The sequence below is a fragment of the Ptychodera flava genome, assembly GCF_041260155.1.
Source record: "Ptychodera flava strain L36383 chromosome 23 unlocalized genomic scaffold, AS_Pfla_20210202 Scaffold_24__1_contigs__length_23054250_pilon, whole genome shotgun sequence".
In the NCBI taxonomy this organism is placed as follows: Eukaryota; Metazoa; Hemichordata; class Enteropneusta; family Ptychoderidae; genus Ptychodera; species Ptychodera flava.
In genome coordinates, this window is record NW_027248278.1 from 2,928,844 (window position 1) to 2,942,777 (window position 13,934).

Here is a 13,934-nt window from a genome sequence, read left to right on the forward strand (position 1 = left end):
TAATGGTATTGCCAAGTCGTTCATATCCGTTCCATCGGATGAACAAGTCAAGCCGTCCCGTCAAAAATACGTTCTCATTTTTAGTCACTCACAAATGAATAAGTGACTTTCATCTCACACCATCAGCACCATCTGCCAAGTCTTTTGCAAGCGGTAGTCTTTTAGAATTAGCATTGCCAAGTTGGTCAAGCTTGGCAGCAATCTGTAAAGTGCCCTGGAGCTAAGTACGTCCAACTCTGTCAGAAAACGTCACCATGCATTCCTGCCAAGTCCGCTAAAAAGCAGTAAAGAAAAGCTCCCCTCGGGTGTTGGGGACTGGCGGACAGGTTTCTGCACCTTTCCCTGTCATTCGACTCCCTGTGAACTCATTTCGTGGGGAAAAGGCGATCCTTGTCAGAAAACCTGTCCTTGGATGACCCCTAAAGCACAGGGGATAGCACAACTATATAGTGCTGTCGACTTGGCAGGAAATGGGGTACCGAAAAATGGTCTGATTTCCACCGAGTTGGCAGGAAAATGGTCATCCGTGCTTAGATTCTGGCTACACCGAATTCCGAGCGGATTTTCACCGACTTGGCAGGAAAAGGGATACTGCTATGCTCAATGTTGCTAAATCAAACTTAATCAAGGTGGCGTTGTTCTTAACACAACGTATTTTGTTCAAAATCACTTCCTTGCAAAGACTTTCAATTTTCATGAATTTGTTAACCCTAGAGTAGTATGAAATTTTTGTCATGATTGAATTTTTATCATTAGTACCAAAATTAAGGATTTCTACCTCGGATATTGTAACCCCCCTCAACCTTTGTGTCAACTATCGCTTCCATAGTAAACGCAAGTTTCTCTGAGTTTTGATAAAATACATGGTATCTGGGGATTTTCATGTCATCTTTAATGGGAAATATTGCTTTGAAAAAAGTGTGTAGGTGAACTCTTCCCCCGCCAGACAGTATTACTTCCCCCATCAGCCAAGTCAGTGAAAAGTAGTATTTAGCCAAAACAATACATATTTCCACCCATTTGGCTTGGTCTGTTCCAACAGTTTTAGTCCAAAAAAATCATTTTTTCTGTATCTGTGATTTCAGGGGCTTTCAAATATCAATGTTTTGCTAAAATGTACCCAATGGGACATATTGTGCTCCACTAGTTTTAATGAACTTGGCCTGATGGTGAAATATGAACTTGGCAGGAAAAGGTTCATTCTGTGAGAAAATAAAGAGTGTTTTAGCGTGTTTATAACCTTTAGTGACTGGCTTTCCGCATTCAGATTGTAAACATTGAGGAGATAGTTGTATATGTTACCATCTCATCCTTGATGTATTTTCTGTAGATCAATGTCATTTTCTTCATTCAATGGATGAAGATTAAATGTGAGTTTGTTAATATGTGCCTTTCATACAATTCACAATGTGAAAATGATTTTCAGCAGTTGTAATTTTTTTGTGTGGTATTTTATTTCCTTCAGCTGACAACCATGAAGATAATGACAGAGAAGTACAGCAATGACTCTGCTGCTGCCAAGGATGAACTCAGGATTAGCCGTACAAAGATTGACAACTTGACGTCACAGGTCACCTCACTGAAAGCACAAGTAAGAAACAAGCTTAAACAAACTTAAAAAATAGTACATTAGCAATTGTGATCAAAATTGCTTTACTGAACATAAAATGTCTTCATTATTAAAGGAAAATTATGCACCTTTGTTTGTTTGTCAACAAAGGCATAATTTGTACATCTGAAATGTCATATTTGTAGCTCTTCAGCCGTTCTGCAAGCTTTATGTAATTACTACTTGTGTTGATGGATGTGTACCTGTCCATGCCCATTTTACCTTGTTATGCAAGTTAAATGTTGTTTGATGTGGTTCACCTGTCTGCATGAATTGAAGATGCTTCTGTAGGATTTTTAGACTGAAAAAGCAGTTTTGTATCAATGCAGTCTCTGAACGAATTGTAACTGAACACAATATTCATAGGAGAACAAAGAACTAAAAATAAGATCAGTATTAATAACAACTACTAATTTGAGAGAATTAGGTGTTGAGCACTGCTGCTTTAAAAGCATAGTCTTGAAAGTACGGAGTAAGAACAGACACCTGATATAACTATTTTGTTTAAAAATGGAGATCTAAAATTTTAATGTGGTATCTTGGATGAATCAAATGTTTATACATATTTTGGTAATACCCTTTTTGTTTGTCAATAGAATGATGCGCTGCTCTCTAGAGTATCAGATCTTGAGAAGCAGTTAGCTGATGAACAGGAGGCTGCTGCCATTGCCCTCAAGGAAAGAGACAGAGATTTGGAAGAACTACGAAATTCTATAGCTGAGCAACTCAAGGAATATGAAGAATTGATGGGAATCAAAATAGTCCTGGATATGGAAATTGCTGCATACAGAAAGTTATTGGAGGGAGTGGAGTCTAGGTATGTGTTTCATGATGATTTTTAGCTCCCATAGCCATATGTATATATGGCAATGGAAGCTATTCTTATAGGCTAGGAAAATGTCTGTATGTATGTATGTCTGTATGTCTGTCCGTCAACATCAAAAACTCCAAAACCGCTGCACATTTCATCTTGATATTTGGTGTGTACATGGATGATGGGCTGTAGATGAGATTTTGTTCAAATGAAGTTGTCATTGCCAAAAATATGCAAATTAAGGTAGAACGCACCTCAGGGACAGAAATTCGGGCCTTCAAATTTTATCAATTTTATTCTAACCTACCACTTGTGGGGGCTCATTTTGAAGCTCTTGGCGAAAGAAAAGCTTTCATCGTCTTAGATTTTCAAAAATCGAAAATTTTATTTTTTCCCATAGAGTTAACACAGGGATGGCGGCCATTTTGAATTTCAAATATCGAGAAATCGCAAGTTATATGTCTCTCTAGTACCAAAGTTTGCACGGTGACCCCTGATTTTTATTCTTGCTTTGGTAAGAGAATGGTTGAAAGTTTCACTGAGGAAAGTTTGAGCAAAAGTTTAAGTCTTTCACTTTCGAGGTGCATATTACCTTAAATGAAAAAATGTAAAAACAGTCAAAATTGAAAAACTCAATAACCACAGAGCAGACTACATGAAAAATTTGAATGTAAGTACTTTGGGCTGACCTGAAATGATTGTGCTTTTTTTGATTTTTAGCTACTATAGACTATAGTCTATAGAAGCTATTGGGATGGGTATCCGTCCGGTGTCCGTCGTCAGTCTGTATGTATGTATGTATGTATGTATGTATGTATGTATGTATGTATGTCCGTTTGTGAGGCGTCCGTCCACTCAAATATCTTGAGAACCGCAGTACTTACTGATTTGATATTTGTTGTGTAGATGAAAAATATGATTTTGAGAAACTTTTTTTTTTTAATTTTTTGATATTGTTGAAAATAGGCAAATTAATGCCAAAAAAGGTGTTTTTGGTAAAAAATCTTCTTCATAACCGCTGGTCAGACAGCTTTGTTATTTGGTATACAGGTCCCTAGGGATAACCCAACTTAGATTTGTTCAAATTGTGATGGAATATGCAAATGTGTATTTTTAAGGAATTTTTTTGTCATTTTTGGTCAAAATTTGACTTACATTGTATGTACATGTAATTGTTGTACTGTATAAACCCTATCAATTCACCAAGAAAAAAATAATTAATATGATTTTAAATAATTGAATTAATTAGGAAATCATCAAAGCCAAAATAATTTTAGTATTGAATTATCAGAAAGTTCAACTTTTTTTGACAGTTCATAGTAAAATGCTTACCATCTTGGAGGATTAAAACATGTAAAGGCAACTTTCCTGAATCCCAACTTTGATATATTCTGAACCACCATTTATGTTATCTAAAAGAAATTGCTCATATAGTTTGTCATGATAGGTGGTCAAATAAATAGAGATAGAGAAAGTTCTAATTTCCATTTATGGTTGACTTGGTAAGGATAAAATAAGATTACTTTTTAGGAAAAAATAGAGTGGTCAATTAAAAGAGTGGTCGAAGTGATAGGGTTTTTATGGTAAAGCTGGCTGTAAGATTCCTCATGTGCTATTTATAGCAATTATGCAATCTGTGTAAACAGTGCAATGAAAGTGTAACATGATTCCTTATAATGCTTTTGATGACCTTGAACTTCTTAAGTTTCAAACATTTGTCTCTTCAGTGTGCTTTCTCTGAGTACGCACAGTCTCAACTTATTCAACAGAACTTACTTACAATGTTAATTTGAAAGTTAAAATGTGCTTGGTTAATAGGATGAAAATACTGATATTAAAAGATAACCAGCTCAAGATTCTTTATAACCTGACAGATATGCTGTTTTTTATGACGTAAATCTTGATTTAAGCAAGTCTTGTTTACTTTAATTAGAATGTAATTAACTCTCGTTTATTTGCTATTATTGACTAATATAGTCTGATGAAATAAGCAAATCTGTATTTTTACAGAATTTTTTTCCATTTTTGGTCAGGCCATCCTGAAATGAGCAATCAAAGATATCCACCTTCTTCATCAATACATGTGTCACAAAAGGTTATTCTCTACATAACACAGCAGAGCTCTGTCAACTGTTGAGTCGCTTGTTTTTTCAAAACTACTGGTCAAACAGCTTTAATATTTGGTTTACATGTCCCTAGGATGACCTTAGTGAGATAATTTCATACAGACAGGAAATACTTAATTTTGTATCCATGTCTATAGTAGCTTCAGGGACTTTGGCCCTATGTTTTGATATTGTTGAAAATATGCAAATTAGTGCCAAAAAAGGCGTTTTTGGTAAAGAATCTTCTTCATAACCGCTGGTCAGACAGCTTTGATATTTGGTATACAGGTCCCTAGGGATAACCCAACTTGGATTTGTTCAAATTGTGATGAAATATGCAAATCTGTATTTTTAAGGGATTTTTTTGTCATTTTTGGTCAAACATTTATTTCATCAAAACCGCTCGTCTGACAGCTTTGATATTTGGTATACAGGTTCCTACAGATAAACTAAATATGATTTTTTAGAATATATGATGAAATCTGCAATTTTGTATTTTTGGTGCAATTTTTGCCATTTTTGGTCAAAAAAATGTGTTTCTCAAAAACTACATGTCTTTGATATTTGGTATACAGGTTCCTAGGGGTTCTCTTAGTGTGATATAGTGAAATTTGATGAAATCTTCAATTTTTGTATTTTTGGGTCAATTTTTGCCGTTTTTGGTCAAAATATTTGTTTCTCAAAAGTTAGTCATGTGATAGCTTTGATATTTGGTATACATTTTTATACATAATTATGATGAAATCATCAATTTTGTATTTTTGCAGCTAATTTTGCCATTTTAGGTCAGGCCATCCTGAAATGAGCTATCAAAGATCTCAACCTTCTTCATCAATACATATGTCACGAAAAGTTGCTCTCTACATAACACAGCAGAGCTCTGTCGATTATTGGGTCGCTTGTTTTTTTCAAAACCGCTGGTCAGACAGCTTTAATATTTGGCTAACAGGTCCCCAGGATGACCTTAGTGAGATGATTTCATACAGTCAGGAAAAAACTTAATTTTGTATCCATGTCTATAGTAGCTTCAGGGACATTGGCCCTATGTTTAAGATAATGCAGTGATTCAGTGAGCATTTGAAATGGTAAACTGTATTTGGTGTTGAAATGCGGTAAAAACAATGAGAAAACATAGCTGAGGTGATTTCAGCAGGTTTGGTTTCCAACAAATATATTCAAAGTTTTTTTCAATGTTAAAGAGTGATGGAGGGGGGGGGGGGAGTCCTGGCAGATTTTGAAAAAAATCCAAACAAATGTCAATAACAAAATCAGCCACAGAAGGTTAGTCAAAAAGAAAAGGTGGGATAGTGGGAAAAAAAGAATGTACAATGTACTGGATAAAAAAGATAATGTTCCTCATCAATCTTCCAGACAACCCCCTTTTATCAAATGGTACACCCCTGATGTATTTTTGTGTGCAATTAACCATGCAGTGTATTTTAGTTTAAGATGTCAATCAAGTTAGGTAAGGATTTGAAAGGAATAGTCAAGTTCACCACAGTTAAATTTCTTAACTTTATTTCTTGTGTCATCATCCTCGTGTAATTGGTTAAGTTTGTAAGTTGCTCCAGATGTGGATGTACCAGCTGTTCTGGAAGAAAACAATGTTTACTTTTCCCTGTAGGGTTTCTGAGTTGATGATTGTATGTTGAAATCTCTCCATGTATCTGGTGTATGGGCAAAATGTAAATATCGGTTGCATGTTATGTATTTCAGTCCATGTCAAATATTGTAAATGAAAAATCACGAACAGTTTGCTGTGTGCTTGTAAAAGATAACATGTTTGTCAATACATATTAAAACTGCCTTGCAGTTTGGTTGTCTTAAAAATTATCACAGAAGTAGAAAACGAAAAGAAACTAATCAAATTGCGGTAACATATTCACCCTCAGTGTCTGTAGGCCTATACTTAACTATTTTATCATTACATTCAGCTTTTTGTTATATCTTTATCACTCTTCATGGGCCAAGGCACACTTGGGGTCAATGTCATCACTCTGTGCCAGTCTGTGAATGTCAGTCTGTCTGTATGTGTATGTCCATGTTTCATACAATTGTTGGTTTGTTTTGATAACTGTATGGGAGCGAACAGTGATTATTATCACTATTTTCTTTTGCTCTAATGCTGCCACTTGTGTCGAAACCCGGTCATTGCTGCTTTGCAGCTATATTTTTGTTACTTATTTTTGTCTTTTTTTGGAAACCTTGCATTCAGGAGGAAAGCAAGACAGCAGCACGCTGACAATTCAGAAAAGAAGGTATCTGTAACCACCCAGACAGTGCAAGGCATTCAGAACACAAGGCGCTCTCCTGTTGTGCAAAGCAACGCAAATAAACCAACCCATCCACGTGCAACCAGATCACTGGATGGCCCTCTCTCACAGAAACCCAAGACAGGAAATAAGAACAAGTCACTGGCCATTGTAAAGAAGAAACCGAAATTTACAATGCCTTCCACCCGTAGAACTTTAAAGTTAGTAAATGGTTTCTTCCTCAACATGTAGATAGTAAATCATATTGAGTGGTTTCATCTTCATTACCATTAGACTGAAAGATTCAGTTTTGTGCGGGCGCTCCGGTGCACTGCGACCTAAGACCCTTTACTACGACTTAAGGCACACTGTACTTGGCCGTGGCAAACTCAAAAGAAAAAAAGTACCACCCACAACAGACTTCTCAAATATGTAAATCATGGTAGTATAATTTGAATATTCATCACATGGGCCATTTAGGTACATAATGACCATTATGAAATAATGAGTGAGCGATATGGTTGGTCTTGTTACCTTACATCAGTGTTGGAAACTGGCCAAAATATTTGCCAGACATCAGGACTGGTAACTTTCAAAACTTGCCTGTCCTGCCAGAAAGTTGCCTGTCCTGAATTTTTGACAAATCCATTCATTCAAAAAACACAAAACCATTATGTACTTCAAACTGTAAACAACTTTATTTTCAACATGAGTATTAACTGTGATCTTACAAACAAACTGTTCTGAATTCCACTGTTTGAAATGAATTCTAATCCGGACTTGAATACAAAATTTCTACAATAACAATGCTGATAACACACTGATACATTGTGTTGATAACCGAGTACTGGACATTTCATCATGGATCTGTGCATGGTCTCCTTGATAAAATCAGTGCTGATATGAGTCAAGCATAGATTACATCAAGTCAGTGTCACTACCAACATCACTTTCCAAGAGATCAGAAAAGTCTGATTCATAATCAGAGTCCAGTCCCTGTCCCTAAGGACAGGGACTGGAGCTGAGCTTACTGCAGCTGAGCTTACTGAGAAAAAATCAAATCTGAGAGAGCTGCCACATAAGTAATCAACGTTGGCGGCATGAATTAAATAAACCAATACTCTCCTCAGACCAAACCGATTTCAAAGGCCGTTTACAGCAAATATTGTTAATGAAACCATGAAACCTGGGAATGGCTAAACACAGAGAAACAAGATTTATTTCTCGAAACAGCCATTCACAATATGCTTTTCAAACACCGGAAAGCAGGCACCAATATCGACCCGAAATCTATTACAAAGTCCACAAAAAATTGATACAAAACTAAAAGTTCGGATAATCAATTTAAATGCCTAAAACAAACTAATTGTTGACAGATTAGTACAACGAGCACTAGCAACGCTCAAAATATGCCCTAAAACAAAAATCCTTACAAGCGTCCAGAAACTCCGGTTGATACTGGGTCATGTTAATTATAATATGACACCACACACCGGATCGCTCACTATAGAGTCAGTCAATAGTGGCTATAACTCTCTCAATAACGAATCTGGCTTCTCCTCCTCGGGGACGAAGATGACTTCATTACACAACCAAGCGGAGGGGATACAAAACAAGAGAGCGACTGATGAAGGAACCCCGTTTTTGGTTCCGAAAACACCGTTAAGACGAATCATTCAATCAACAAACCGGTTTACTGGGGACCCAGATCACATGACTAGGGTCAAAGCACTATCGATTCACCGGTGTCTCGCCATGTACCGGGTATTCCACACAAAATAAATGCAATGACCCTTTTATTCACCATATCGTAATACTTAACAATCTTGGTAGAGCCGATGTGTGGAGTTGCCCTCATTTTCCTTTATATCGTCCCTGAGGACGCATGTGCACTGGCTGATATCGCGCAAATCTCGCTTAGTGTGAGATTTATTATTATGAGCGACTTCCTGTTTACCCGTGTTTACATGTCTTGCTTGCATTGCGTTCCGGCGTCACACAGTTGCACAGTTTCAGTAGCATAAGCGCATCGAAGTTGGACGTATTGGTATACTACATTTTGTTTATTTTACACAACATCTAGAAGCAGCTGATCGATGAGATTACTGGGTATGCCGTATGGGCTACTATCGAGAGCCCGACACACGGACGTGGAAGTACAATTTTCTTCCCGTCCGACTGAAAAGTTACCCGTCTCGGACGGGAGGACGGGCGGTATTTTCCAACGCTGCTTACATACTGTCAATTAACTAGTTCCTGTAATATGATTGGTTCCAACGAAATTTTGTTGGAGAACAGGATTTCGTCAGCGTGCCTTCAGTTGTAGTAAAGGGTCGTAGGTCGCAGTGTGCCTGAGCGCCCGCACTTGACTGAATCTTTCAGTCTACATTACCATCAACCATTTTGAAGTTAGTCAACCAAGCCAATGTTTTCTTCACAAAGTCTTTCACTTCCTGTAAATGTGTTACACATGATTCTTTGAAAGTTTTTTGTCAATAACGATGGATTTCTGGACATTGGGCGTCTAAACAACTGGCAGTATTCATTGAATATCGCAAATGTAATGGATTCTCTGGGTATCAAAAACATTTAGATTCAATTTCAAAAATGGTTTCGTTCTGTCTTGTCATAGAACATACAGAGTTCTTGCCATCTGAATTTATATTAGGTACAATCAATAATTGATATCAGGGAAAGATGGATAAACACTCATTGTGTGATATAACCTATCAATATGCCTTTCAAACTAATTGTTAAAATTTCTTACAGCAATTTAAAGACATACCAAAGAGAAATCTTTCTTGGTTTGGCAAAGAGGTGTCTTCAAAGCCTTCTCTTAAAGTATATTTTTATTTTTCACACATACTTTCAGACGCAAATTTAGCAAACCAGGTGCACAGTCAGTCAATCATTAGAGGAGCTGGCACTGGAGAAGCAGTGTTCTCCCTAGGCCCTTCAAGCATCACGTCTCCGTGACGCTTGCCTTGATTGCCGTGACGCTTACTACAATGCCGTGACGCTTCAGATTTTTCCCGACACCCTTGATTGACAGCCCCACTTGACAGCTCAGTGTATTCATTGGCATGGGACATCTGCCAAAACTAGCCTTATCAACATCGTTTTTAGTCCTGAATAGATTTTTTCGTGTCGATTGACGAGTTTACATTAATCAATTGACACGTACATAGGTGTTGAAAAACACCGGCCGAGCGGCACATAGGTGTGGCCGCGACTTTGATCATGTGGTTTAAGCACCGTGTCAAGTTACGTGGGGGATTACAGTGACGTCGACGCCGTGAAAATGCTGGTGGTCAAAGCTATCGGTCAAAATTGCGACCCTCAAAAAAGGTTTATAAGGCGTCTATACCTGATGACGGTTAGTCTACATGAAATCTCCATGGCAGTATTACGAATGTGCATTTGTATTTTAATTATTTTTCTGTTCTTGTTGTTGAGACAAACGGTGAAAGTATCAGAGCAGGAGAACGGTAGAATTCATGGGCTGCACACGTTACGTGTGCGTCATATTACGCTACGCTAACTTGACCTAGTTTCTCGATGTTGGGGTCACTGTCATTTTACAAGTTTTTTGGCTAATTGTGCAATCGTTCTTTTGCGTTCTTGTCGTCTTTTTTTATTATTTCGCGCAAAGTTTTTAAAAATATGAGTTTGGATTAACTTTTTGGTCGTGAAATGTTGTCTACAGTACTATGTGACGTAAACAGGTCAGGCGATTTCCAAGATGGCGGTCGAGTGTGGGCTTTGAGCGGTTACGGTTTGCACTGTTTTCAAGTTCAGGTCTCGTTTCAGGTTCGGTAAGGAAGCAAGTTACTGAAACGACAGAGGTTTCATAAATTTTGGTGACGATTATTTGTGTAAATACGTCTGAATTTTCTGTTGTGGTAAACCGTAACAGTCCCTCTATTCATTGGGACCGTGACCGTAATGTGCTCAAAAACTCGCTGGGGTACACAGCCCTGATTGTGTGGCTTCGTTGCTCTGTGTAATTTCGTAAACAAGTGATGCAATGTTTCATCGCAAATGTTTTTCCATGCAATGAGAGTACGAGTTGAATTTTTACAACTGAAGTTGGACCTGCTGAAGAAAGCAAGATGTGACCGTTCAGTTTTCATGTATGAATTTATTGTACTTCATGGTGCCACCTGTAATCTTAATTGTTTATTCCCCTGATATGTATGTTCATGCAGCAATGTGTAAGTAAATAAAAGGCATATTAAATGAATACAATTTGCTGTGACTGTTTTATGTATGTATATGTATTTAAATATATGTTAATGTATGCAAATTAATTATGTAAATGTTATGCAAATTTCCGACATGCTTGCCCTTGATCCTAGGGAGAACACTGAGAAGATAGCAGAGTTCCGACACAACCGAGCTGAGAAGCGGAAGCTGGCTGAAGAGTCCCTGAAGAAGTCACAAAGCAATTCTGGTCATCATCCTGTCCGACCAGTGAGCCACGTCACCCGTCCTGCTCGGTCACATTTCGCTACGTACGACAGAATCAAAAGCCAAGCAATGGAAACACGGAATGACATCAAAGCTAAAAATTCTGAAGAGACCCTGCGGCATTACCCGCCATCTCCTGTAAGTGTAAGTTGAATGATTTATCAACAGGTCGTCCATAGTTGATAATGGTGGAAGTTCAATGAAGTTATCTTTCAGTTTTCAAAGCTATTCATCATTTTAATATCCTAGTAGTTCTATTGCCAAGTAAAGGGTGAGCAAATCCAGTGGTCCAAGGTCTACGACCACCAATTTTTTACCCATAATCTTATTTGTTTTGATTTGGTAGTCTGATAGACCGGCGGATTATTGTTATTAGAAAAAAAAATGACACTGAAATTACAGGTGCAGTGGATGTATTTTGATATTCGGTCCATGGATCATCAGTTTCTTGATTTGCTCACCTCTGGTAGGCTTTGCCTTTCTTTTAATGTGGATAGCATTTTCTATTAAAGCTTTCTGTCTTTTTCAAACTAATACTACGAGTACCAATAGCAAAACACAGCTCAACAAACAAAGAACATGTATATTTTGTACCAAAATGAGACAGAACTTATTTGGAAGGGACAAGATTCCAAACAAATCTTAAAATGAAATGAATTTAAAGGGGATATATCCAGAAGTGTGCTTGATGTATCTCAATGCTTCTCTAGTGAAAGACTTAAACTTTTGCTCAAACTTTTCTCAATAAAATTACCGACTATTGTCTTACCAAATCAAGAATAAAAATCGGTGGTCGACGTGCAAAGTTTGGTACCAGAAGAACCAGTTACCTAAAATTTACCAATATTTGAAATTCAAAATGGCAGCCATCCCTGTGTTAACTTTATAAGGAAAAATAAAATTTTCTTTTTTTGAAACTCTAAGACGGTGAAAATTTTTCTTACTCCAAGAGCTTTAAAATTAGCATGCACAAGTTGCAGATCAGAAAAACCTCAAAAGAACAATGAATTGTAAAATTTTGAGTCTGAATATCTGTTTTCAAAACACATTCTACCCTATGCAAGTATCAAAGTGCTTAAATTTAAAGTTATCTTTATTCTTGTCTTGCACCTCGTGCAATACTTTCTACTTAATACTGATAATATTCAACAACACGTTTCCTATACATTTTTAATGCACATTACTAATATGGAATTGTAAGGCTTTTATATAGAAGGGCTCATTAGCTGGGGTAAACTGTAACTCTGTATTTGTAATACTAATAGTTCCTGTGATTAAATTGTTCGCTTTGTAGCATGATCCTAAGAAAGGATCAACTGTTGCCAAGCCATCTAATGTCACTGATTCACGCAAGAAGCGAAAGCATGATGAAACAGGAGGAACGCGTACAAATCAATGGCTGTTTAATCAACGAGTTCAGAGCAGCAACGCCAGACAGATTCCGCCTGAAGCCAAGAAGTAGAGGTGAGTTATTTTCCACTGCTGTAAATTCAAATCTTTGGTCAGAGTGTCATGTTCATGTCACAAATTACAGAGTGACATGAAAATACCAACTACTCTTACAAATGTACAAACCTATGTGTAGAGAACAGCAGTTATATTACACATTATCCTATTATGAATATACATTATTTCAGATGAAGATTTGTTTCAAGAACTATTTCATATTTTTCATGAGAAAAAGAAAACTCAAGTACAGCAACGTTTTGCTGCAATGGCCCTACATGCTGAAGGAATTAACCTAATGCAGTGTACAAATTCATCAGAGGCAGTTGAACGGTCAGAAGATGATTTAAAGATCTTGAAATCATGTCGCCTGTTGTATGTTCTTTGAGGTATAAACCAAAGGCTTGATTGCACTTTCATTTTATTGTAACTTTATATTCTTTGCATGTTTCAGGGAACACACCACAAAAGAGTGGCAAAGCCATGCAGAAATTAACCGTCGCTAAGACGCGAAACAGGAAGAGAGCTGTTACCGCAATCAGTGCGGCTGAAGAAGAGATGGAAGTCCAGGAAATGAAGAAGTAAGTTGTTGTAAAAAATAATAATCAGGGTTTTTTAGTCAAGTAATCACCAAAATGTAAGTTTTAAACTTTTGTTCAGACATTTGGTGCTAGAGAAACAAGTACCTGAAATTTGATATTTGAACTTCAAAATGAGCACCGTCTCTATGTTGGTTTTATGAGGAAAATTGGAAAATCAAATTTTTGATTTTTAGCAAGACAATGAAAGCTTCAGGCCTCAAAATGAATCCTTACAAGCAGCGTCCCAGCCAAGTATTGTAAAAAAAATCGAAGCGTGCATCTACAGCCAGGGCACATTCATGCTTGGTTGTGTAGTACATGTTATGATATATAACTCAAGTATAACGTCACTCTTTCCATGGTTTCCATCAGTATATTGATTGCAGTCACAATACTGGATGTCAGGGATATCAGTATACTGTTGTCTGTCATAAACATGTCAATCTTTCTCTGAAATTATCTCTGCAATTCTGGCTCATTTTCTCAACAGAGTCTACCTACAATTGAGTACTCATGTAAGTGAGTTAAATTCTTTTCTTTGTTGTTCTCCTTGGGAAGAATTACATGACACTTGAGTGAGTCTCATGTTTTTTATCCCATCTGTTAAGTTACTGTAAGAAGTATCTTGTGCTAGGTTGACATAAAAGACTTAACTTT

General features: G+C 37.1%; 1 protein-coding gene across 1 annotated transcript in view; it reads left to right on the top strand.

Annotated features, from left to right (window-relative positions):
* Positions 1-13,934, top strand: part of LOC139124772 (targeting protein for Xklp2 homolog) — an 88,808-nt gene that overhangs the window by 58,113 nt on the left and 16,761 nt on the right. The window contains exons 6-12 of the mRNA XM_070690881.1: positions 1,466-1,591; positions 2,206-2,426; positions 6,744-7,001; positions 11,139-11,388; positions 12,545-12,635; positions 12,676-12,714; positions 13,151-13,277. Of these exons, the coding sequence (XP_070546982.1) occupies positions 1,466-1,591; positions 2,206-2,426; positions 6,744-7,001; positions 11,139-11,388; positions 12,545-12,635; positions 12,676-12,714; positions 13,151-13,277 (1,112 nt within the window). The remainder of the gene's footprint in view (positions 1-1,465; positions 1,592-2,205; positions 2,427-6,743; positions 7,002-11,138; positions 11,389-12,544; positions 12,636-12,675; positions 12,715-13,150; positions 13,278-13,934) is intronic.